This window comes from Cyanistes caeruleus, chromosome 8 (assembly GCF_971803275.1).
Source record: "Cyanistes caeruleus chromosome 8, bCyaCae1.hap1.1, whole genome shotgun sequence".
Taxonomy (NCBI): Eukaryota; Metazoa; Chordata; class Aves; order Passeriformes; family Paridae; genus Cyanistes; species Cyanistes caeruleus.
Genome location: NC_141708.1, coordinates 34,281,863 through 34,303,985, shown reverse-complemented (window position 1 = coordinate 34,303,985; position 22,123 = coordinate 34,281,863). Strand labels below are relative to the sequence as shown.

General features: G+C 41.3%; 1 protein-coding gene across 4 annotated transcripts in view; it reads left to right on the top strand.

Moving 5' to 3' along the window:
• Positions 1–22,123, top strand: part of CTNNA3 (catenin alpha 3) — a 399,590-nt gene continuing 377,467 nt past the window's right edge. For 2 of the 4 annotated variants that reach the window (XM_023930192.2, XM_086900641.1), the window contains exons 1-3: positions 6,550–6,672; positions 10,402–10,508; positions 15,527–15,719. In XM_023930192.2, coding sequence (XP_023785960.1) covers positions 6,648–6,672; positions 10,402–10,508; positions 15,527–15,719 — 325 coding nt within the window. In that variant the 5' untranslated portion in view covers positions 6,550–6,647. Of the gene's footprint in view, positions 529–757; positions 826–2,407; positions 2,725–6,549; positions 6,673–10,401; positions 10,509–15,526; positions 15,720–22,123 lie in introns of those variants that run through there. The other 2 variants (XM_086900643.1, XM_086900642.1) reach the window with 2 other exon arrangements.

Below are 22,123 nucleotides of genomic sequence, written 5' to 3'. Positions count from 1 at the left end.
AGTGCCTCCCGCCGGCTCCCCTCAGGTCAGGACCCTCCCCTCAGCTCCGCGCCCTTTTCCCCTCAGGTCAGACCACCCATTCCCCTCAGGTCTGCCCCCACCACTCCCCTCAGCTCCGCGCCCTTTTCCCCTCAGGTCTGACCCCCCACTCCCCTCAGGTTCGCGCCCTTTTCCCCTCAGGTGAGGCCCTGGCCTCTGTTGCCGCGCCCGCCCCAAGGAACGAGGGACGAGGACCTCTGTGTCCTGTGGGAGAAGAAACCAAGGGAAGTGGAAACGGGGAGCTGGACATCTTGGAAAGCAGGTGCACGTGTCTTCAGGAGGCTGATGAGGCCGACGGCCCTTAAGAAAAAAAAAACGATAATGGGGAGGATTTCAGGCCAAAGACGCATATGGAAGTCCCTCCTAACTGAGAGAATGTGGCTCAGGGAGGTGTTCCTGGATGCTCTGGTACATCCTGGACCTGATTGCCTTTTGCTCAGAGCTTTCAGCATTTCAGACTGACTTCTGTGGCATGAATGGTAGGAGCATGTAAGTAGGCAAAAATATATTTTATCCAGGGGTTTTGGGGGGGGTCTCCTTTGGTATAGCAACTTCTGCTTTCATTCCTCTTGCCAGTGAAATGAATAGTTGCCCGTGCTGCCTCTTTTTGGCATATTAGTTCAAACACTCCTCTCAGTCTTACCAGCAGATGCCTCACCAATATTTGAAAATGCTTTCAGGGTCTTTTGTAAGAAGGTGCTTATTTTTATTGGTCTAGGATGGCAAGAACCTTGTCCAAAGCCTGCCAATTCTGACTGCTGCCCTGGAGTTACCACAGCTTTTGAGGTAATCCCTCTTAATAAACACCAGGAACTCGAAACTGTTGCCTCTCCAGTTGTGAGAGGTGTCTGAATATAGCTGTTTAGCACCATTTTAGACACTTTTGGCCACATCCAGCCCTTGCATATGTGGTTGAAGTCTGTGGGAGGCTTGGGGTGTCCGAGAGGCTTTTCTGATGGATCCTACAGTATGTAAAATGGTTTTAGGTGTTTAGCTTAAGCAGCTGAATCCCATTCCTCGTTTGATGACTCAAAACGATGGGTCAAAAAGCTTTAAATAAAATGAGCATTTTCCACACCTCCCACTAGTGAGTCCATCAAAACAAAGAGCTTTGCTGTTCACCTCTTGAGTAATTTGCTTCATAAATAAAACACTGATGCACTTACAAAGATGCAGTGATTAAAAAAGTGTAATGGGGATAATTTACATAAATACACTTGTCTGTATTGAATTTTGCAGTGAAGTGAATTGTGTTTTTGTTCTTAACTTCTAAATAATAATATTCATGAGGTGAAGAGAGCTAAGAAATGCTGAGGAATACTCAGGTGCTGAGATTTATACTTGCATTGCATGATATAGTTTCAATACAGTACTCATAAAATTAATTCTTACTCCAGCAGCTTTCTTATCTGTCTGTTGTTGTTCATGCCTTCTAAATTCATGAGTTGCAGGTGAGAAAAGAACGATTTTTTTTTCAGGGTTTACGTTTCAATTATGAACCTGAGAGGAATGAATTATGAATAAAATTGTAAGCTTAATCTGGCAATACGAAGTACAATTCCCCATAATAAATTATTATATAATCTAGGAAAGTCTGCTTAGTTTATATGAATAATATTTGACGCTTTTGCATCCATAATCCCTTTTGTTGCATTCCTTCTATGCATCTCTAAGTGCAGAAGAGCTGATTTTTTAATTAGTTGGCCATTACGTGGCAGGGCTTAAATGTGATTGGTTTTTTCCCCAGTTCCTTGCAACTGTTTCAATACTGTCTCTTATGTGTCCGAGTAATTTTTTTTTCCCCTGCCTCTCTTCTGTGTAGTCACAATATGTGCTCCTTCCTGAAGTTTGGGGGTTTTTTTCCCCTCTCATTCCTTGTTGAGTCTCCCCAGAGCTGTTAGGTAGTGTCTGGTTACTCAACCTCGAGGCTGTCTGTGCTCTTTTTACCTCTAAATCAACTAAAAATAGCCAAACTGCTTGGGTTGAAATTTTCCAAAATGAAAATTCAGCCCGACACACGGACCTCGTACAAGTTTTCAGAGGGAATGATTTAAGACCTCCAGTCTCTAGCAGAATAGATGCAAATATTGGGCAGCTTCTGCCTTTTGGGAGTTTTAGGAGGGTCCTCTTTGTGTATTGTAAACTGCACTTCAGGGTGCTCTAATTTGCTGTGTTAGCAGATTAGCAAAACTTCACTCATATCCAATTTTTTAAATGGCTGCCTCGGTGGAAAACCTTACAGATGGAGGGATTATCCGTCTGGAGTTGTGTTTTCAGTATTTTGTGAAGGTGAATGAAGGAGATGTACATTGCATTTGAGTGTGGATTTACAGTGGTGGCCTTTGTTTTCCCTCTTCCCCATGTTCAGCCTAAACCTCACGGATTTTTGCGGGGGCTTTGCCATTGCCTTCCCTGGTGTCCGGTGGAGTTCCTAAAAGCCCCGTGTCAAACGCGGTTTGCAAGGCTAGGAATGAGCTGGGGTGTCCCGAATTGTTGCTCTCAGTAGCTGTCAGTGAATTGGGGCAGTACCGTTTTGGGAGGAGTTCCTGCTGAGTGCTGCCCTCCCGTTTTGTTCCCAACCAACTGGGACTGACAGGCGGCCGTCGGTGCCCGAGGAGTCCAGCTGCCACAAGCGGAGCTCTTCCCTGAGCTGTTTCCTTTCTCCTTGGAGTCCTCATTCAAAAGGTAAGATTGAAGGAGGATGTAGGAAGGATGTAAGAAGTTTTCCTCTTGGTTGGAAGTACATGAAGCTTTAAGTGGAACTATTTTTGCTTAATAAAAGAATCACTTCAAAAGTTTAGAAAGTTAAAAGGCTGGTTTTCTCAGCCAGCCTTCTAAGAAATTAACTCCTAGACACAATTTTAAAATACCCCTCTGAATATTCTAAATATTTTAGTCTTATCACTTCAAGCCAGTAGCTGAGGTTGTGCAGTGTGTTTGCATATTTTCCAAATAAGAGAAGCCATTTTGGAATATTGGGAAAGGAAGAATAAAATGTTGTATGGATGCTATTATTTTAAAAAATTAAGCTTACCTTTTGGTACTCTGCTGGATGTTGCACCTAATTGAAGGAAGGTTTGTGTAGAAGTGTGTTTATCACACCTCAGTGTGAAAATAATGAGTTACTGCACTATTTTATAACATTTAAAAAAAATTCAAAACATAAAAAAATATTTATTGCAATAGAGGGGTGAAGGAAAGCTTTTATATTCAGTGTAACATTGTGCATATTTCAAAACCCTTACGAGCACACTTCTCTGTTAGGTAAAATTGAAGACAAGAGCTGTGTTCAGACCTAGTGAAGCCCCAGAGACATCCAACAGCAAAGAATTAGGCATTTAGGAAGAAACCATAATGAATTCGTTCTGTTTTTCTCCTAGTTCAAATCCATTGATCAATGTTGGGAAATTAATTCACCTTGGAACAGAGTCTGGTTGTTTTTTGGTTGTTCTTTTCACGTCTGCTCTTCAGCCAGACGTCTTTGAGTTGCACTGGGAGGTCAGGATGGGCTGGAATGTCCCTGGGCTCTATTCCTGAAGCTGTTCCACCAGGAGAGCTCTGTCAGCTTTGTTGGGGTTTTCTGCTGAGCCCTGGTGTGAACTGAAACGGGTTGAGGAGTTGCTGGAGGAAGCAGGGTGCTGTGCAGAAGTGGGAACCCCGCTGGAAGAGTTAACCTGGGTGTTGAGGGCTGTCCATGTTTGCAGGCATGGCCTGGAGGGGTTGTGGCTCTGCTTAAATGCTGTTTTCTGTCCCTTTTCATGAGATTGTGATTTTGTATCTGCTTGGGAGCTGCTTGCCAGCATCAAAACTGAGGCAGTTTCTGATTTCTCATTTTCATGCATATCTGAGTCAATATGTTATGTGTATATATATAAAGTATCAGCCACATTTGCTACCCTTAATTTTGGGGTTGTTTTGGGCATGTCTGTAAGCAGTGGAAAAGGATACTCTTCTAGAATACTAAACCAGTACTTGGCTCACTGGACAAAGCAAATAATGCAAACCTTTATATCAGTTAGAGAACAGTTATATAAAACAGTTATATAAAACAGTATGTGATGGTGAAGCATCCCGGGGTAGGGCAGGGGTAGGAAGCAACCAAATCTGTTGGCAAAATCAGTAGCAGCCCCACAAAGAGAAGAAACCCAGTTTTTTTTACCTCTTTGCAGTTGAGACACATTCTTTAAGCAAAAAAAGAGAGTGCAATGTTGTAATAGATAACTGCCAGCAAACAGCAATAAGGGGAAATGGGGAATTGTATTTAAAGGAAATAAAATTTGAAACCTTTCAGTAGCAGCTCATGGAATTTCTGTTGTCTAATATTCTAATGAGTGGAACAATATCCTATTTTTAGGGGAAGGTCAACTTGAGCTTTATTTGAACAGGGTCTCTGGTTCTGAACACAGATAGGAACACTTTAGATGTGATAACCAAAGGGAGGGCTTGGAGCCAGACCTCCTTAACCTATCATTAGGAGCTCAGATAGCCATCCATGGCAGAACCGTGTGCCACTCAAACAGAGAGGAATCCTTGTCCTGGGCTCAAACTGCACGCAGTGAAAATAGCACTGATTCTCATGGGGAAGAGTTTTGGGGTTTTATTTCAGAATTTAATGAAAAATATTAATGATTTTTTTTTCATTAAATGCTGCCATCTGATATCACACCACCTTCTTTTGTGTGTTGGTTTGTTTGTTTGTTTTTTTAAGGTAAATGCTTTTCCTTAAATATTAGAACTCTTAGTTTTCAGACCAAAAACTCTAGTACCTGCAAAAATGTGCATGGAAGAAATGTTACAAACATTAGATTATTAAAGTATTTCTAGCTTAAGCACTATTATTTTAATTCTGCTGTCACCCACAATGGTGCATAGCCAGTGAAACTCCACTGATGAGTGGGAATTATTTAGTTTACTGGTAGTGAGATACTGTCAGGATATAAGAAAGTTTGCATGAGACAAGTTCGTTGAGGTGTGACTCTTTATCCCACCTCAAAAGTTTGTTGTTTTTTTTTTCATAAACCATAATTAAACCTTTTGATGCCACTAGGTCAATCATGACCCATTGCTTCCCATGGGGATTCTCCAATATCCATACAGAACTAGGCTTAGGCTGTTTTCTTTTCCTTGGTAGACTGATCGTAGGGTATGATGTATCACATTATTTATGCTGAGATCTATGTTGAAGAACTTGGTGGAAATTTTATGTTCTTCAAATTTGGATTGAAAAAGTGCTCTAGGGAGAAAGTAAACACAGGCAGAATTGAAAGGAAATGCAAAAAGAAGTGCTGTGGTTTTTTTTGGTTTTAATTTTTGGGGCTAAGATTAAAAAAATCTTCCAGTTACTTCATTGCCAGCCTGCACTGATATGCAAAGCCTGTTTAAATAAAGTAGCTTTCAGTGAATAAATGTTACTAATGGATCTGAATCTCACCTTCTTCAGGTCTGCTTTGTAGATTAATAATGTATATAGATAATAATTAATGCTCTGTGCATTAATAGACATGTTTCTTGTTACTAGTGGTAAGTAATGATGAAATCTGAGATGATTAGAGAGCTGACAGCTTTGTCTGGAAATTTAAATGATTTAGCAGGTGTTTTATAGGTTTTACCTGGTGTTAAATGGGCCAGGTCCTTTCCAGGTGCTGGAGGTGCTGCTCCATTCCAGAGCATGGTCTGGCCCACAGAGTACAAGAGGTCTTCTCTTTGCAGTACAACAGCTTGGACTTGTCTTAGCCTGAACTAGAAGATTTTAGTATCCTGAATATCTTATTTCATGTGTCAGCTAGAGGATTAAAGGAAAATGCAGTAGTTGCTTTTGTGGCTTCTGTGAAGTCCGATTTGCACTTGCTTTACTGACTGTAGCAAAAAGGCTAACAAATTTTACTCCCTCAGTGCTTTTGTTGACAATTAATGAAGCTGTATAGGAAGTACTGAAATTAAGAACAAATAGTAAAACCACTCTATTATATATTCCCAGCAATGTTTAATATATTGGAAATCCTCAGGTTCCCTGTCCATATGTATCTTGGTAAGAAATACAAACCCTGACTACTTTAACTTTTCTTTGTTTTTTAGAAGGCAATGGGCCTTTGCATTTTCTGAAATTGCTAGGATAATATATTGTAGAGTGCCATACAATAGGAAAGAAAAACACCAGAGAAAACAAATTTGGTGCCAGGTTCCTGGGTGGGAGCTTTATGAATCCCTTTGCTGTCCAGTTCAGGGGTCTGGAAGTGAGTCATCGCCTCCAGACTGAAGTAGGCACACAGTCAGAACGCGTGCCAAAACAGTTGCTGTGCTGAAAATTCCAGGAATAACCAATGGAAGTGTAAGTAATTTCATGCTCCGTGTCATCTAATTGTTCAAAACCTTTCCAGCTCTAAACTTTGATGCCACGCTGACTGTGCTCTACCATGTAGCTTTAAGGGTGCCCATCCCCCTGCCACCCGTCCAGCAGCCACTGTGTCCCGTCAGTCATCCTGAAATACACTGGGAGCTGGTCGGGCAGTCCCCTGCAGATGCCTCAGGAGCCCAGTAGTGAGCCAAGGCAGTGGCACTGAAGTCCCCCACACAAGGGAATTGCATAGACAGTTGCTTTAGTGCTGAATATGGACCATGTGTTTTCTAGGATAGGTGAGTGATACACTGTTGGCTTTCTAACAATCTAGCAGGAAATGGGTTCTGAAGTAAAGGTTTTCTAATTTATGCAGAATGTCTTTGGCTCTGCTTTCTGACACTTATTAGTTTATGTCTGTATACAGTGTACTTACAGATTCTAAAAAAAAGCTGCAGGTGCTGTGCTCACTTTGCATTGCAGATGGATGTAGACTTTGGCTGTTTTTCCAGTGTCTTTTTCTTCTTACACCAAAAAGACTCAGTAGTTTTGACATCTGATGAAAAGACAAAGTTTTCATTATCTCGAGGCTGGTAGGAGTGTGCAGGTGGTTCCTTTTCTGGCTGTTCTGGGACACAGCTGTGTCTTGTAACACATGCTTAACATCCTAAGTGTTGTAAGAGTACAGGGCTGAGATTACCTCCTGCAAAGGTTAATCTAACGGAGTGGGAGCTCAGACAGCCTTTTACCAAAATATCTCGCACTGAAGGCCCTGCTGAGGTCAGGGTGATGTTATATTGGAGTAGACAAATGCATTAAAAAAAAAGGGAAGGTGGGATGTTGATTTTGATTTTCTGAGGCAAACATACATGAGATTTTGTCATCTTAATGGCTATAATATGGAAGGACAGAGGTTCACTTAATAAGTGGAAATGCCAGAGAAAATCACAGGATGATCTTTACTGGCTGTGTACTTTTCTTTCTATCATCTCTTATCCTTACCTTAATTAAAAAAAAATAAAAAATTAAAGAATCCAATTTAAATATTGTTTGCCCAATATGGTATATAACAGTAAGGAGAGCCTGGTAAGCTAAAAATATCTAGTCAGATTATCAAAATAGTTTAAGATCTTGTAGTTTTCGCTGCATTGCCTTGCAAAGCTGTTTTTATCTTCCTGCTTTAAGGAAGTTTCAGGAAGCATTAGAATTCTACTTAAAAATTATTGCTGGAATCAGCAAGTGAGCCCTTAAGTGAGTTATTTATATCTTAGAATATAACTGAAATTTTCAGAGACAATAGTTTTTGCAATTGACTTTCAGTTGATGATTCATTATGGGCCTGACTCAAGGCTAAAAGCTATTATTGGCTTAACTGGCTTTTGAACTTAGGGCTCAAGCAAAGAATAAAAGTGCTGATGTTAGACAATATGCTGAGGGTAAGAAACAAACAAACAAGCAAAAAACACAGAGCGACCCAGAAAAGGGAAGTCATGACACATGGATTCACATTTCTTCTGACCTGCAAAAATGGGGTTAGATTTCTAATACTTCCCGAGTTTGAGAGTGCTCTGTGGTGGGAATCTGGAGCACAGTGATCCTGTAGTAACAGGAACTGACTTTAATTACAGTTACGTATTTATCTTCCAAAATTGAGAAAAGACCTGATTCTTGCAGGTTGTGCTGTGAGGATGGAGAGAAAGCAGCAAAAAGGTTTAACTTCTGTATTTTGAGTAAAGCAGGTGCTGACACCCTTCTGTCAAGGAACTGTGGGGAAGCCACTGCAGGGTTAAAGCATGAGTGTATCTGCAGAAAAATAACCCGAGTCAGGAGGTGGTTTCCTTAGGTCTCAGTAGAAGCACAAGGTGCTGTCTCCTTCCATCTTACCTGTGCCCTTGTAACTGATGGATGTTTGACCAGAGAAAAATCCACAGCACAGTCGATACCATCTGTTTGCAACTGTTGTGATGGATTTCAAGAAGTGCCCATATTTTGGGAGATTTGTGAAAATATCGAAGATGAGGGCTGGTAACCAGCACCATCATGAAGATTTTTTATTTTTTTTTCCTAATGTGAATAGAAAGCAATTCATTAAATATTGGCCAAAGATTTAGAAAACCAGTGAATTGCAGATGGCTAAAAAGGATCTGTCTTTACCAGAGCGCACAATGCTGTGGTTTGATGCAATCCCAGTGAAGCTGGAGGACGGCATCCCGTTGACTTAAAAGGCCTTTTGAATAAGGGGGGGTGGACACAACAAAAGCGGCTCGGGAGCTTCTGTGCCGTGTGCTCGGAGCCTGCAGCACCAGGCACAGCCGGAGCCGGCGCTGGCAGCGCTGCAGGGCAGCCAGGGGCGCTCCAGCAGCAGCACTGCGGGCTGCGGCTCACCCAGCACACCCAGCGTGGCACCGACAGACATCAGCGGCCTCCAGAGCCACTTGTTAGCACTGGGCACAGAGACAACCGCTGGCAGTTCCAGTTTTGACACGCCCGAATTTTATGGTGCTTGTTAAATGTGTGAAATATGGGCAGATAGTTTGCTTTGACGTTTCTAGGGTTCCCTTTCCATTCATATCCGTGGAAGGAATAGTGGGGTTTTTTTTGTTTGTTTGTTTGGGGTTTTTTTTGGTTTTGTTTTGGTTTTTTTTCTGGTCAGTCTGATCTCGGGTTTCTTTTTCCTTTGTCTTTTGGTTCAGAACTAAAACTGAAAAATCAGTTCATTCCACATGCTATCACCTGGCTGGATGCAGCTGAATTTGTGGGAACTTGGGTCTGCCGCTAGTGTAGTTTGTAATAAAAGAAAAACTTGGCACTTGTTTAACCTTTAGTAAGAATGGCAAAACCCTAAATTGCTTTATACCTTAATTCTTTAATTATTGCTCGTATTATCTTTGATTGTAAGTGAAATGTGGATAACTCTCCAGATCCATTCCTACACCACTCGCTACAGAAACCCTAAACCTGCAGTGCTGTATGAAATCAGTGCTAGGTTCACTGGAAGGTGACAATCCATCTCTTCAGCCTGCAACAATTGCAGTACCTTATTACTGTCTTTATACAGCAGCAATGGTTGTAATAAGTCTTGCTTAAAAAGGACAGATATCCACTATTTGTGTATTTGAAGTCTTTATTGGCTAAAAAGGCTTTGCCCTGCTGTGTTTTATGGGAAGTTAAGTTACTGCAAAATTTAAAATGTCTTTTATTTTGGGACTATAATCGGTTGCAATCCAACTAAAGCAGTTGTAATTCTTTGTTGACACACATACATTTCAGGCTAATGGCCTGAGCCATGGCCCAGTGAACTTGGTGAAAACTATTAATTCACATCAGTAGATTCTGCATCAAGTTCCTAATGAGTGACTTATTCACCTTAAAGACCTTACTTAGCTTTACTTCCATCTTATTGACTTCAGTAATAGGCTTTCTCACCTTAATCTGTCTTGACACTTAAAAAATATTTGTTATTGCAGGGTATAATATAACAAAATGTTTCACTTTTTTCCTGCTGTTAATTTCCAGAAGTTTAAAGGGTGGTTGTATATGCTTCTTGTTCTTAAGGTGCTTATTATTACCCCTGTAATTTGGCACATGGAATAAGATTATTGTTATGGAATAAGTTATTGTGCACATAGCATTAATGTTTTTGTTTTGTGAAAAATACAGTAACAGAATTTAATATTTTTGCTTTAAAGCTGCTTCTCAGACTAGTAGAGGACTTTTATTCAATGGTATTCTAATTCAGTTATCCTTGCATGTTTTTTTAACATGTCATCAATATAGAAATCTGTGAGTGAATACAAGGAGTTATATGTACTTTATGATTCTACAGTTTATGTAAGTATCAGCATAATTTTTTTTCACAACTTAGAAATGGGGAGTGGGAAAAGTTAAAATGTATTTCTTGAAGTCCTAAGCCTGTTATGGAGCAAGTTCATACTCACACGGGCAGTCTCTGGGCTCTGTCAGAAGGCAGTGAGGCTCGTAGTCATGGTTAATATTGGCTTATTGCCCTTCTCTTGTTTTGTACCCAGGTGAAATGTCAACAAAAGTGCCAAATATTAAACTGAAAATTGACCCTCGGGATCTGCAGATCCAGACATTTACGGTGGAGAAATTACTGGAGCCGCTGATAATTCAGGTATTTTAGAGCTGCAGAAAGTAAGCTGGGTAACCATGGAGGGAAGGGATTAAGGCTAGAGAACTTTGACTAAGGACACTATTCTGAAAGCCACACTCACAGCTCATTTGCACTTTTCTCAGGCTCAGGAGCTCTCCTGGGGTCTGCCTTCCAGATCTTGTCATTCATTTGGTCACTTCCAACTTTGCCACCCAGTCTGTCACAGTAAATGCTGCATGTCCCCGCTGGTCTCTTGCACAGTGTTCTCTAGGAGAGGCTTAAATGTAGAAGACACTGAAAATGGATTTCCAATGCATGAAATAAGTAATTCTTTAAAAATAAACTTGTATTTTCCCCATTTGATGCTTTCCCTCTCCCTAACTTATCCAATTTATTTTCTTTTATTAATTATTCATTGTCACATTTGAATTTTTTTTTTTTTTTGTCTTTTCCTCCCTTACTCATTTTTCCCTTCTGGAAGGTTACTTTCCTCAGAAAGTAACCTTTCCTATCATGACTTCATTTCCAGCTACTATTAAGTGAACTGCCTCTCTCTGATTTTGTCTGCCTTTGTTTATTTGTTTTTGCCTGGCTGTGATTGATGGTGTAAAAACCCTCAGTTAACAGGTCAGTGGTTTGTGGAAGTTGTCAAGGATATGTGGATGGGTTATAAAATTAGTTTCAGAGTAGTAAGAATAGATGTCTTGATAGACTGAGTTTAAAAACCTCCTGTAGACCAGTAGGTCAGACTGTGCTCAGGCATCTGCAACACTCTGGGTGTTTTTAGAGGAGGTAAAGAAAAGAAAATTTTGATTTGAGTTTTTCAGGATCAAAGAAAACTGACAAAACAAAGGAATTGCAGTTCCAGAATAAAACAAAGAAACCATCTAAGTTTTGTGGGTTTTTTTCCTCCCAGCTCTTCTCAACCATTGAAAAGTTCGAGGCTGTTCTAATTGGAAATGCTTTGGTTCTAGGAGAATAGTTTGACTGTTTCCTCCCTCTCTTAATTTTAATGCTCTGCTTGTTTCAGACCTGTGGAAGGAAAACTTATGTTTTGAGTGTATCCTTTGAAAGAAAATGTTGAAAATATAAAAATAGAGATTAAAGCTCATACTCAATGAAGGGTGATTGAGAGGCTGGAAGGGTAATAAGTGAAAATTAATCTGTGATTAGAAAGAGAATCAGACCAGTCACAGATAAAAATGATCTTCCTGCCAGATTCACTTTAGCAACTGCTGCTTGGAACACAGTTTAACTTTATTTTGAGATTTCTCTTGTAATTCATTTTTTTGATAGTCTTGTATTGCCGTGGCAGGAAAGAAATAATGGAAGTGTTTGAGGTTCTCTGAAGTCTGTTCTAGCCAGTTATGCTAAGTGTTAGGGCATCAATGCAGGAAAAAACCAAGGCAAAACCAGCCTGGGAAGTGACGAGGAAGCAGTTGTGGAAATAGCTGCAGATCACTTGCTGAGTTGACTCTCTTCCCTGCAATGTGCACTTGGCAGTGGTGATTACTATGAAACTCTGAAAATAACATAGCAACTCTTTTGTGTAAAACCCTCTGTGAGTCGGCAACTTCTCTATCCTTGGAATAAAGCAATTTCCCTGAATTGCCCTGGGGGTTTCCCTCTGTCTGTGGCCTTTTATTCCAGGTGTTTTGAGGATGTTAGTTTTGAAAGGAAGGCTTCTCACTCTAGTTCTCAGTCAATGCATCTGGCATGTTAGAAAAGGCAGAGTTAGCATGGTTCAGCTGACATGATGTGTAGACAAATCCCTGCGTTTTGGAATCCCTTGGATCACTGATGAAGAACAGGCAAGTTGAAAGGCTTGTGTTCCCACCTGTTATCCCCAGCACAGAGGTTTGCTCACACACTGTTGGTTGGAGTTCTACAGATGGTGAGTTCACCTTCTCCTCACTGGGTGGGATTAGCCAGTGTTTGTATGGGAAATACTTTGGATTTGAAACAGTGGGCAGGGGTTTTGCTGTTGTCATTAGGCCACTGAGTTAATGTCTTGTTTTTCCTAAATGTCTAGGGACTGACATCTTGCTACGCTGAACTACCTTGTTAACAAAAAAAGAATGTGTTATGATTGATGCTTAAAAATACTTTTTATAGTAAGATAAAGGTGAACTATTAGGATACTCAAGGTATCAAGATGTTGCTTCCTGAGCTACTGCAGTATTAAGAGATTGTCTCTAAGTGCTGCCAGTAACTGAATGTAGCATTGGAAGAACTGCTGCAGAGTTTCCTAGAAACTTGGTATGTGGCATAACCATGACCCCACAAAAAACCCCACCCCTTCAGCCTAATAAGTAATGGAAATAACAGCCACCAGCGGCACGATTCAGCTCTGTGGATGTGGTGGCGCGTGCCTAGAAAATGGCTTGGAAACCCTTTGTGCCTTTAGCACAAGTGTGTTCCTCCTCCCAGAGCTAGGCTGAGGGACCTGCTGTGCATGACAACAAGAAGGTGTTGATAGCTGGGAAATCCTGAGCAGGAATAATGGGGATGTGTTTTTCTTTTCTCTTATAACCATGTCAGTGACTGTGTATTCTGCCACTGCAGTACCAGCTCTGTTGACAATGGCACACTGTATTGGTCTGTGGTTCAGTCCTTACTGGGTAGGATTGCAAAAGGTTGTTACATTCCTCACTGGGGTTCTGTGTTGGAGAATTCAGAGCAGTTTTTCTGTTTTCCATAATCTCCATGAGCAAAGAGCTATCTAACAAATTTTGACTTGTATTTGAGATCAGCTGCTGCCTCCAGTATTTCCTGACAGTGATGCAGAAGATGCAGTCTTACAGTCAAGAGTTTTCACCTGCAGGAATGGTTATTTTTTTAATACTTTTCCATTTGTTTTATTTCCTTTCCTCCTCAACATATCAATGAACAGTGTATAGAATGATATTTTACACTTAAAAAAACTACAGTAAAAACCTGCGAACTAGAATACAATATCTTCTAGTGAAATAGTGATTAAATGCATAAAATTTAAAAAATACCTTTTAGTTGGTAGTTTTTTTGGGACTGATTCTAATTTTTGATGGTGTTTTATGCCTTTCTTATTGGAAGTATCAGCCTGTAATCTCTAACTCACAGTTAAAGATGTCGTCATTGAAACTGCCTTAAATGTTCTGAAACTGACATTAGAGAAGATAAAAGATAAAGATTTTTATTCCCAGTGCATTCTCTACCAGCTGGCTGATTTATGTGCAATAAATAATTCCATTTTCTTCCTTTGAGCCACAGTCAGAAAAATACCCAAGCCTTCTTTAACAATCTGAGCCCGAGTTATTTATGTTGTTCTCTCCCTTGTGACATGCCAGAGCAGTTGATGTCAAGTGGATGGTTCTTCCTCCCCCAAATTGCACATGAATGGTACAGGGGTCAGGGCTTTTATATTTATAGATGTGTTTATAGAAATGTTACCCGCAGGATATTTGTCAGTTACGTTTAGAAGTGATGATTCATGAAGAGCACTCAAGTGCATGAATTCATGGACAAGATCTGAAGGTGAGCTAAGGCACTTGTAGCATTGTACTACCCATGTCTTGGCAGAGAGAACAGGAGGATTAAAAAGCATGGGTGAACTTCATGAAAATAAGGTGTGCTTTAAAGTATCTTTATAACCCTTAAGAAAAATGTTCTGGGAGTCTTTCCTCAGTGTTACAGCTCAAGCAGTGCCTTAGAGAATAGTCTTTCAGAAGCACTCTATTGGAGTGTGGAGGCTGTACTCAGAATATGAGGAATGTGGAGTGGGATGGTCTGTAAAAATAAGTTCTTTATGGATTTTGGAGTGCATTGGTAAAAATACAATTTGGACTAAGCTGCAGTGAATTTAAATCCTGGGCAAATTGATGTACAATTTTAATGTTGAGAGCACCCTGAAGTATTTGGAGGTGTAGAGCTCTGGCCACTGGGATACCTCTTTGTAATGAGAGGAAGCATTTTGAAAGGTGGCTGTACTCATTTTGGGTATTTGTTCTGGGACACCTTGCAAGACTTTTGCTGGAAGTATGGGAAGACCCAGCACTTCTGGGGAGAAGGAACCTGGGGGTGCTTGGCTGACAGCAGCTGAACACAAGCCAGCCTGTGCCCAGGTGGCCAAGAAGGCCAGTGGGAGCCTGGCTTGTATCAGAAATGGTGTGGCCAGCAGGACCTGGGAAGTGATTGTACAATGGTGAGGCCACACCTTGAGCCCTGTCTCCAGTTTTGGGACCCCCCATGACAAGAAGGACATCGAGATGCTGGAGCCTGTCCAGAGAAAGGCAAAGGAGCTGGGGAAGGGGCTGGCACACAAATCTGCTGAAGAGGAGGCTCAGTCTGGAGGAAAGGAGGCTCAGGGGTACCTTGTGGCTCTCTACAACTCCCTGACAAGAGTCTGGGGTCGGTCTCTTCTCCCAGGTAACATGTGCTGGGAGAAGAGGAAGTGGCTGCAAGTTGGACCAAGGGAAACTTAGATTGGATGTTAAAATTCTCTCCCTGAAAGGAGTGCCAGGCATTGGAACAGGCTGCCAAGGGACACAGTGGAGTCACCCTCCTTGGGAGTATTCAAAAAGCACGTGGATGTGGTGTTTTTAGGGACGTGGTTTAGTGGTGCACTTGGCAATGTTAGCTCGACAGCTGGACTTGATGTTTGGAGGCCTTTTTCCTGCCTTAATGGTTCCGTGATTCCTGCCTTGCTGAAACCTCCTCAGATAGCACTGGTATTTTTTTATTTTATTATGAGCACATTTTAAAACAAGCAGTGGCAGGAGCTGGCATCAGGGTTAATAGAACAATGACACTTCTGTTGACTTTGCTTTGATCCTACAGAAGGAAGAACACAAAGATGATGTGTATTCAGTAAAACTGTGTCAAATTGAATTCACTGCTTTTGCCCATTCTTGCTATTAATGCTGAGCTTGCCTATCTGTCTCTAAAACAGAGGGAATCTCTTTGCTTGTTCTTAATTACATTTTTTTTTAATTTTAAAAACAATAAAAGTTCACTTGTAGGACTTAAACCATTATTGTCCCTTTTGTTTCTTTTAAATGTAGGTTACAACATTAGTGAACTGTCCACAGAATCCTTCTAGTAAGAAAAAGGGCCGTTCCAAAAGAGCTCGTGTCTTGCTTGCTTCTGTGGAAGAAGCCACTTGGAATCTGTTGGACAAGGGAGAAAAAATTGCCAAGGAAGCAGTCGTGTTTAAAGAGGAACTTCACGCGGCTCTCGCTGATGTGCGGAAAGAGAGTAAGTAAATTCAGGAACTGGTTTAACCATGCCTGGTGTCAAAGCAAAGCTGGGATATCTGTGGGAAATGTGATGTGCAGATGTCTGAACTCAGAGTTGTGTATTCCCCGAGTTCAGACATTGAACTCTAATTGTGTATTCTGGGGTATCACCTATAAGGACGCAAAGTGCGCAAGCTGGGCTGCATTGGGGAAAAAATACCTGTATCAGTGGAAGTTTTGTGGTTTGGAATGTGGTTTTGTTTTTCTTTTCATGAGGACAGGATGCCTCTTGATCATTTTAGTGGCTGTTAAACATGATTGAAAGTTAATGCATATCTTTACTTCTTGAAAAGAACTGTTGACCTGAATCTCGATTAAGGCCTTCTTGTTAAAAATTTAAAACCTAAAATCTTCCCACTTTTGTGCATTAGTGAGGATTTCATTTGGGAAGGTATAATAAGAGCCCAGTGTGGAGGTATGTTTTGAGAGTAGGAGGAAGATGGATCCTTTAACCTACCACAAGTCATCCCCTCCTGATAGAGCATCTCCTTTGAGGTGACTGGTGTCATATTCTGTGTCCTCCTGACTTAATCTCTCCATTTTGAACCTGATTCCCAGAACTGGACTAGTTTTTGTGATCTGCAGAGAATGGTGTTGCCATTTTCTTTCAGGCTCTTTGTTGTTTTCTTGAGTTTTACTTTTCTCTGTGGAAACCGGGAATATTTGGGTGAGCACGAAGGCTGTGAGTCACATGACCGACATCCTAAATGTGTTCCTGCAGAAATTACAAGTTCATGTATGTTTTAATTATATCATCCTGTCCTTACTAAAGATGCCACTTATTCAGGCTTTTCTTTGAATTTAAATTTATTTTATTTAGTCATCTTGCACATGCAGCTGGGGTGGTTTCTGAGTCTCTGCTGTTGTTCAGGGCAGTGATTACTTGCTCTTGGCTTCCTCTGAATCCAGAGATGATTGTGGTTTAGAGTTTGATCTATGCATATGGTGTCTGAGATACCTTCAGGTCCTTTGTGATTAAAAGCGTTATGACCAGCAAGTATCACTGTTATCTGTCACACTGAGCAGCTGAGGCTCTTGAAAAATCATTCATTTTGGAGTACTCTTAAAATGTTAGCCCATCCATTACAGGCTGATAACACAAGGTAAGAATAAAATATATAGTTTTATATTGATTTTTATACATAGAGAAATTGAAAATGTGAAATATTTTTATATTACTTATTGATTCTCAGCCAAGACCAGGGGTAACTACAAAAATAAATAATACATAAAGTAGATTATATATCCCTCATACATTTTAAAAGAAAGTTAAGTCCATGTTATCACCTATCATTATGCAATGATGAACTGAGTGCTTGCAGCCCATCTCCCTTCAAGGATTTGCTGAACTGCACAGGTTAGTTTTAAGAAATTGTTGAAACAATTGTAAAAAAGGTAGCATTTTCTTAATTTTTCAGATATTTTTAACCTTTGAAGCTGTGTGCTATTTTTAATTTGTGGTATGCCACATCATATGCAGCTTTATTGCCTGTTATTCAGGCCACATCCTGCTGCTGTTGAATGTCTCATGTTATTTACTTCAAGCTCTTCGAAGGGATGTGGGTCATCAGCCCAGCTTGTATGATGTCACCTGCCACGCATGGCACAGGGTAGAGTGTTCAATTTTCTGTGGGACTGGCACTGTGGTGACTTTTATTAAGACAATCTTTAATTAATTAGGAAGTTTTTTAGGTGGCTAGAGCTTGTATTTCCTGGATAATGGAATTTTGAAGAAATGCTTTAGGTAATTTCGTTCACATCAGCCTAACTCAGATTTGCACACTGAGATCTGGAAAGAATAAATCCTGTCTCACCTCCTCTTGTGTTTCACCTCGTGTCACGTGCTGAACTTGTTCAGCTGGGGCTGCAACATGAGCATTAAACACTTATTCCTTTGGAACATCAATTGCCAGTGTGAAAACACTTCTTTGTTACTTTTGGAGCTCATTGATTTGGGGCTCCTTTTAAAGGAGTGATGGAATTTTTTTGATCTGCTTCTGACAATTCAATTCATAATAATGCTTTGGAGAATAAAGGAGGAAACGAATGGAATAAAAATGAAGAGTGGGGGTAATGTTTGCTGTATTTAATTCACCTGTGTGTGATTCATGGTCCTCAGAAATCATGACATGAGTGTAGCTTCACTGACTACAGCTTGCTCTTGGCACTGTCAGTAAATGAGATTTTGGAGTCTCAAATTCAGCTGGATTCTATTAGTGACCTCTGAAAGAAGGTGTTGCTATAATGGATGACAGGCATGTTACCTGGATAAATACAGTGTCTGCTTCCTTTGACATCTGCAAAGTTTTACCAAAGAGTTATAGGCTTGGAACCAAAGAGGTTCTCTGTTTCATCTCAAGAAAGTGCTTTTTAAGGCCTACCCACATCTTGATAACATCTTTTTCTGGAGCTCTGCTAAGTGGGTCAGCAGGAAGGTGTGTGGGTGGTGGATTGTATGCATGTAACTGAAGAACTGCCACCATTTCCTGTTGATCTGAGTTGGTGAAGCTTTGTTGGAGGCTACTTATGGCCACAGTTTTATTCTAAAATAGTGTAATAACCCCCAAAGTAATTGTATTGAAAAACTCTCACTGAGAGGTTTCGTGCGCATGCAGCATTTCAAAGGATTGTCTTCTAATTCAGTGTTCTGTGGAATAGCTGACCCCTGTGAAAAGGGTGTAAGGGGCACTGTTCAACCCTGAATGCTTCTGACACTAAATATCAACCTCAAATTCATGTCCTCATCCTGAGATGTAATCAATTTTAAGGCAAAACTGTGCTGCTGTTCATGTGGTGAAATGTGGCTGTAGAAATCTGAAGTCTAGCATTATCCTTTGGATGATGAGTTTTTATATTTATGTTAAGGTGTGATGGCTTACAGCTCTCAAAGCAGTTGCATGGGCATAACTGAAATGTTTGGTATTTACTGCCATTGCTGACTGACTATATATAGTCAGAAACACAACAGTTGTTGTCTGCCTTGTTTCTATCTATTGCAGTGTCAGTGTCTCTTGTGTTTAGCTGTTATCATGCTCATGTGTGTTCCCAGATAAACCTGTCATCACACAGAGCAGTGAATTGAAAGCAAGTTACTTGCTGGAGTTACATTTTGAGCCTTAAGTTACTCTTGGAAAGGAAATTCTAACAAATACTTTGATGTTTGGAATGGCCATATTTAATATATTTTGATATTAAACAGGGGAGGCAAGAGTTTGATGGCCTGGAAAACACTACCATTCACTGGTAAGAAAGGGAGAGTTTACTTAAAAGGGCATTTACTAAAGGAAGGGTATTAGGGATCTTTTGTATTACGCTGTGTTCTTACTTGTGTTCTTATTTGTCCCTCCCCTCATCTAAAAAAAGTAAACTTAACTTTCTCATCCCACATGAAGAGGTGCATGTGTGTATTCTGCATCTAAGGGACTTTTGTTTTGGGAGGCAGAACTCAAACAGCTTAAAATAACCTGTGCTGTACGCTCCTTTCATCAACCCAAGAGCAGGTCCCCTGCAGTACAGCTTTTGACATCAGCATCACTGGGTCAGGTGCCCCTGAGTGGGAAAGGGAGAATGAAGACGTGGGTGTAAGGCACGATGGGGATGTGTGGTGGCTCTGATTAACGCTTCGGAAGAACTGGGTGAGATGTGGAAATGGAACTTCCTGATATGCAGTGGTGAAATAGTTGCAGTGCAACAGAATCCAGTGGTATCTGTGTGGAATAAGAGACTGTGTGGCAGGAGAGAAATGTCCTGTAACAGCTCCAGAAAGCTATTGTGAGAATCTGAGTTATCACAGTGTTGAATATTAGGAACATGCAGGAAGTATTGATCTGCTGTGTCCTGACACTGATAGTGTCACTTCAGCTGGCTGGCTGAAGAATTCAGCTGGAGCAGAATCCTTTCATTTGCTGTAGCAGATGGAGATGGTATTTGTCGGAACAGAAGAGGTGATTGTACTGGTGACTTGTATTGTTTAATCTCGTGTTTTTAGAAAGGGAAGATTGTTCTGTGCTGTGATGTGACCTTGACTCCCAACCTTCTCTGGAACTTATTCTGCTTAATGTGGTAGTTCATGCCGGCAGAATTTGAGGCTGTACCTGGCAGTGTAAGTAAGAGCTAATAAGTGTTCTGTTAGTGGTGAGACCCCATGTGGAATACTGCTCAGCTCTGGGGCCCTCAGCAGAAGAAGGACGTGGACCTGTTGGAGCCAGTCCAGTGGAGGCCCCAAAGACGATGCACAGAGTTGAGCACCTCTCCTGTTAAAGCAGGCTGAGAGAGCTGGGCTTGTTCAGCCCCCAGAGAAAGCTCTGGGAGACATTACCGGAGCTCCCAGGACCCATGGGGGACCTACAAGAGATCTGGAGAGGGACTTGGTACGACTGGGAAAGGCTTTAAACTGACAGAGGGTGTTTTAGATCAGATACTAGGAAGAAATACTTTACTATGAAAGTGCTGAGGCACTGGCACAGGGTGCCCAGAGGAGCTGTGGCTGCCCCATCCCTGGAATTGTCCAGGTTGGATGGGGCTTGGAGCAACCTGGGCTAGTGCAAAGTGTCTCTGCTCAGGGGAGGAGGATTGGAACTAGATGGTCTTTGATCCTTCCAACACATAGCGTTCTAGGATTCTGTATTATAAACCATTGTGGGTTTTTTCTTGCTTGTTTGTATTTCTGTTCTCTCGAGTTTGAGACTGAAATGTTGGAAATGCTTTCTACTTACTTTGGTATGTCTGTCGCCCCCTTAGTAAATGGGTTCCTATTGTCAACTATTTCTCTGGAACTGTAAGGCCATCAGCCTCTAATAGTGCAGTTCAGGAGTGGGTGACGGGACTTTCTTGGCAGCAGTACCTCCTTGTGGGAGGAGGACACAAGAATGGCATAAACTTCACTGCATTCCATGTGCATTTCACACTGCTGCAGTTAAAATTAAAAAACGAGAGCAGAGAGCCAGTTTTAAATACAACAAGAAGAGAGAAAAATGTAATGCTTGGATGGGATTTCAGAAGGAGAAAGAAAACCTATTCAAAGAAATAAAAGAAGAAAGCATAATTTCACTGATCTTTCCTGAACCAGTGCAGAGGATTTGGCTGCTGTCAGTGTGATGCTGAACGCTGTCTCCGAGGGGCGCTCGCTGCCCGCGGTTGGTGGCAGTGTTGCAGTCTCTGTACATCCACAGACAAGGCACCCGCTGGTTGATTGCCAACAGCCTCACAGTTCACTTGTTTCTAAAGGAATTTTCATCTTGAGTTTTTGGATGTTTTTTGGTGCTGGATGAAGTGTGTGAATCCTCTAACTTTTTAAAAAATTACTTATGGCTGAAGAGTGTTTTTACATTTCCCTGTGCCTGAGCAGATTTTTGTAGGCACGTGGAAGTAGCAGTCATTTGACAGCAGTAGCTGTCAGTCATTGATGAGCTGATGGTAGAGCAACATTTTCTTTGGGAGTCATCTATCTGGGTGTGCTCAACAGTCTTGGAAATATCTGCCTGACAGTGATTGTATAGTTATGATAGATCCTGGCTTTGGTTCTTTGAATTGCTTTTTTGTTTGATTGTCTGAAATAATTGAAATCCTATGAATGCTGCTGTCTGTCTGAATTCCTACTTGTGCCACTAAAAGGGCATTTTTTGTGATTCATGGTTTGTGACAAATGTAATTATGGAAGAATATCCACTTCATGGGAATTAAAAATAGATTAAATTGCATCAGACTGTCATGCTGTCTACTGCAATTTAAGAATGTTTTGATATCATGTGTTGTTGGAGTTGTCATTTTCTGCTGTTTGTACTTGTAGCTCCTATCTTGTCTATCCTGCATCTCATGGCTCTGTTTTAGGATTATGATTTTATGTGTCCATCTGGCCATCCCAGCTTTTGTCACGCTCATTTCTAATGGCTTGGTCAGAGTCTGACCCTTCTGACTTGTGTTTGCTCGCAGAATTGCAGAATGTTGAGGGGTGGAAGGGACCTCTGGGGGTCATCTGCTCCAATGCTGCAGGTCAGGGAGGGCCAGCAGTCTGCCCAGGACTGTGTCCACTCAGGTTTTTAACATCTCCCAGGATAGAGACTCCACAGCCTTCCTGGCTGGTCTGTGCCACTGCTGAGTCACTCTCATAGTGAAAAAACATCTGCTGATGCTTACATGGAATCTCCTGTATGTCAGTTCGTGCCTGTTGCTTCTCCCCAGCAGTGGGAGAAGCTGGTGCTGGGCACCACTGAGAGCCGGTGGGCTCCATCTCCTTTTCACCTCCCTTCAGGTATTCATGATGTTTGTCACTGTTGTCCACATTGTTGAATTTCATTTGCCAAACTTCACACTGGAGAGAGGTGTATCGCTGTCCACTGGCAGTCACTAGCTCCATGACACAGG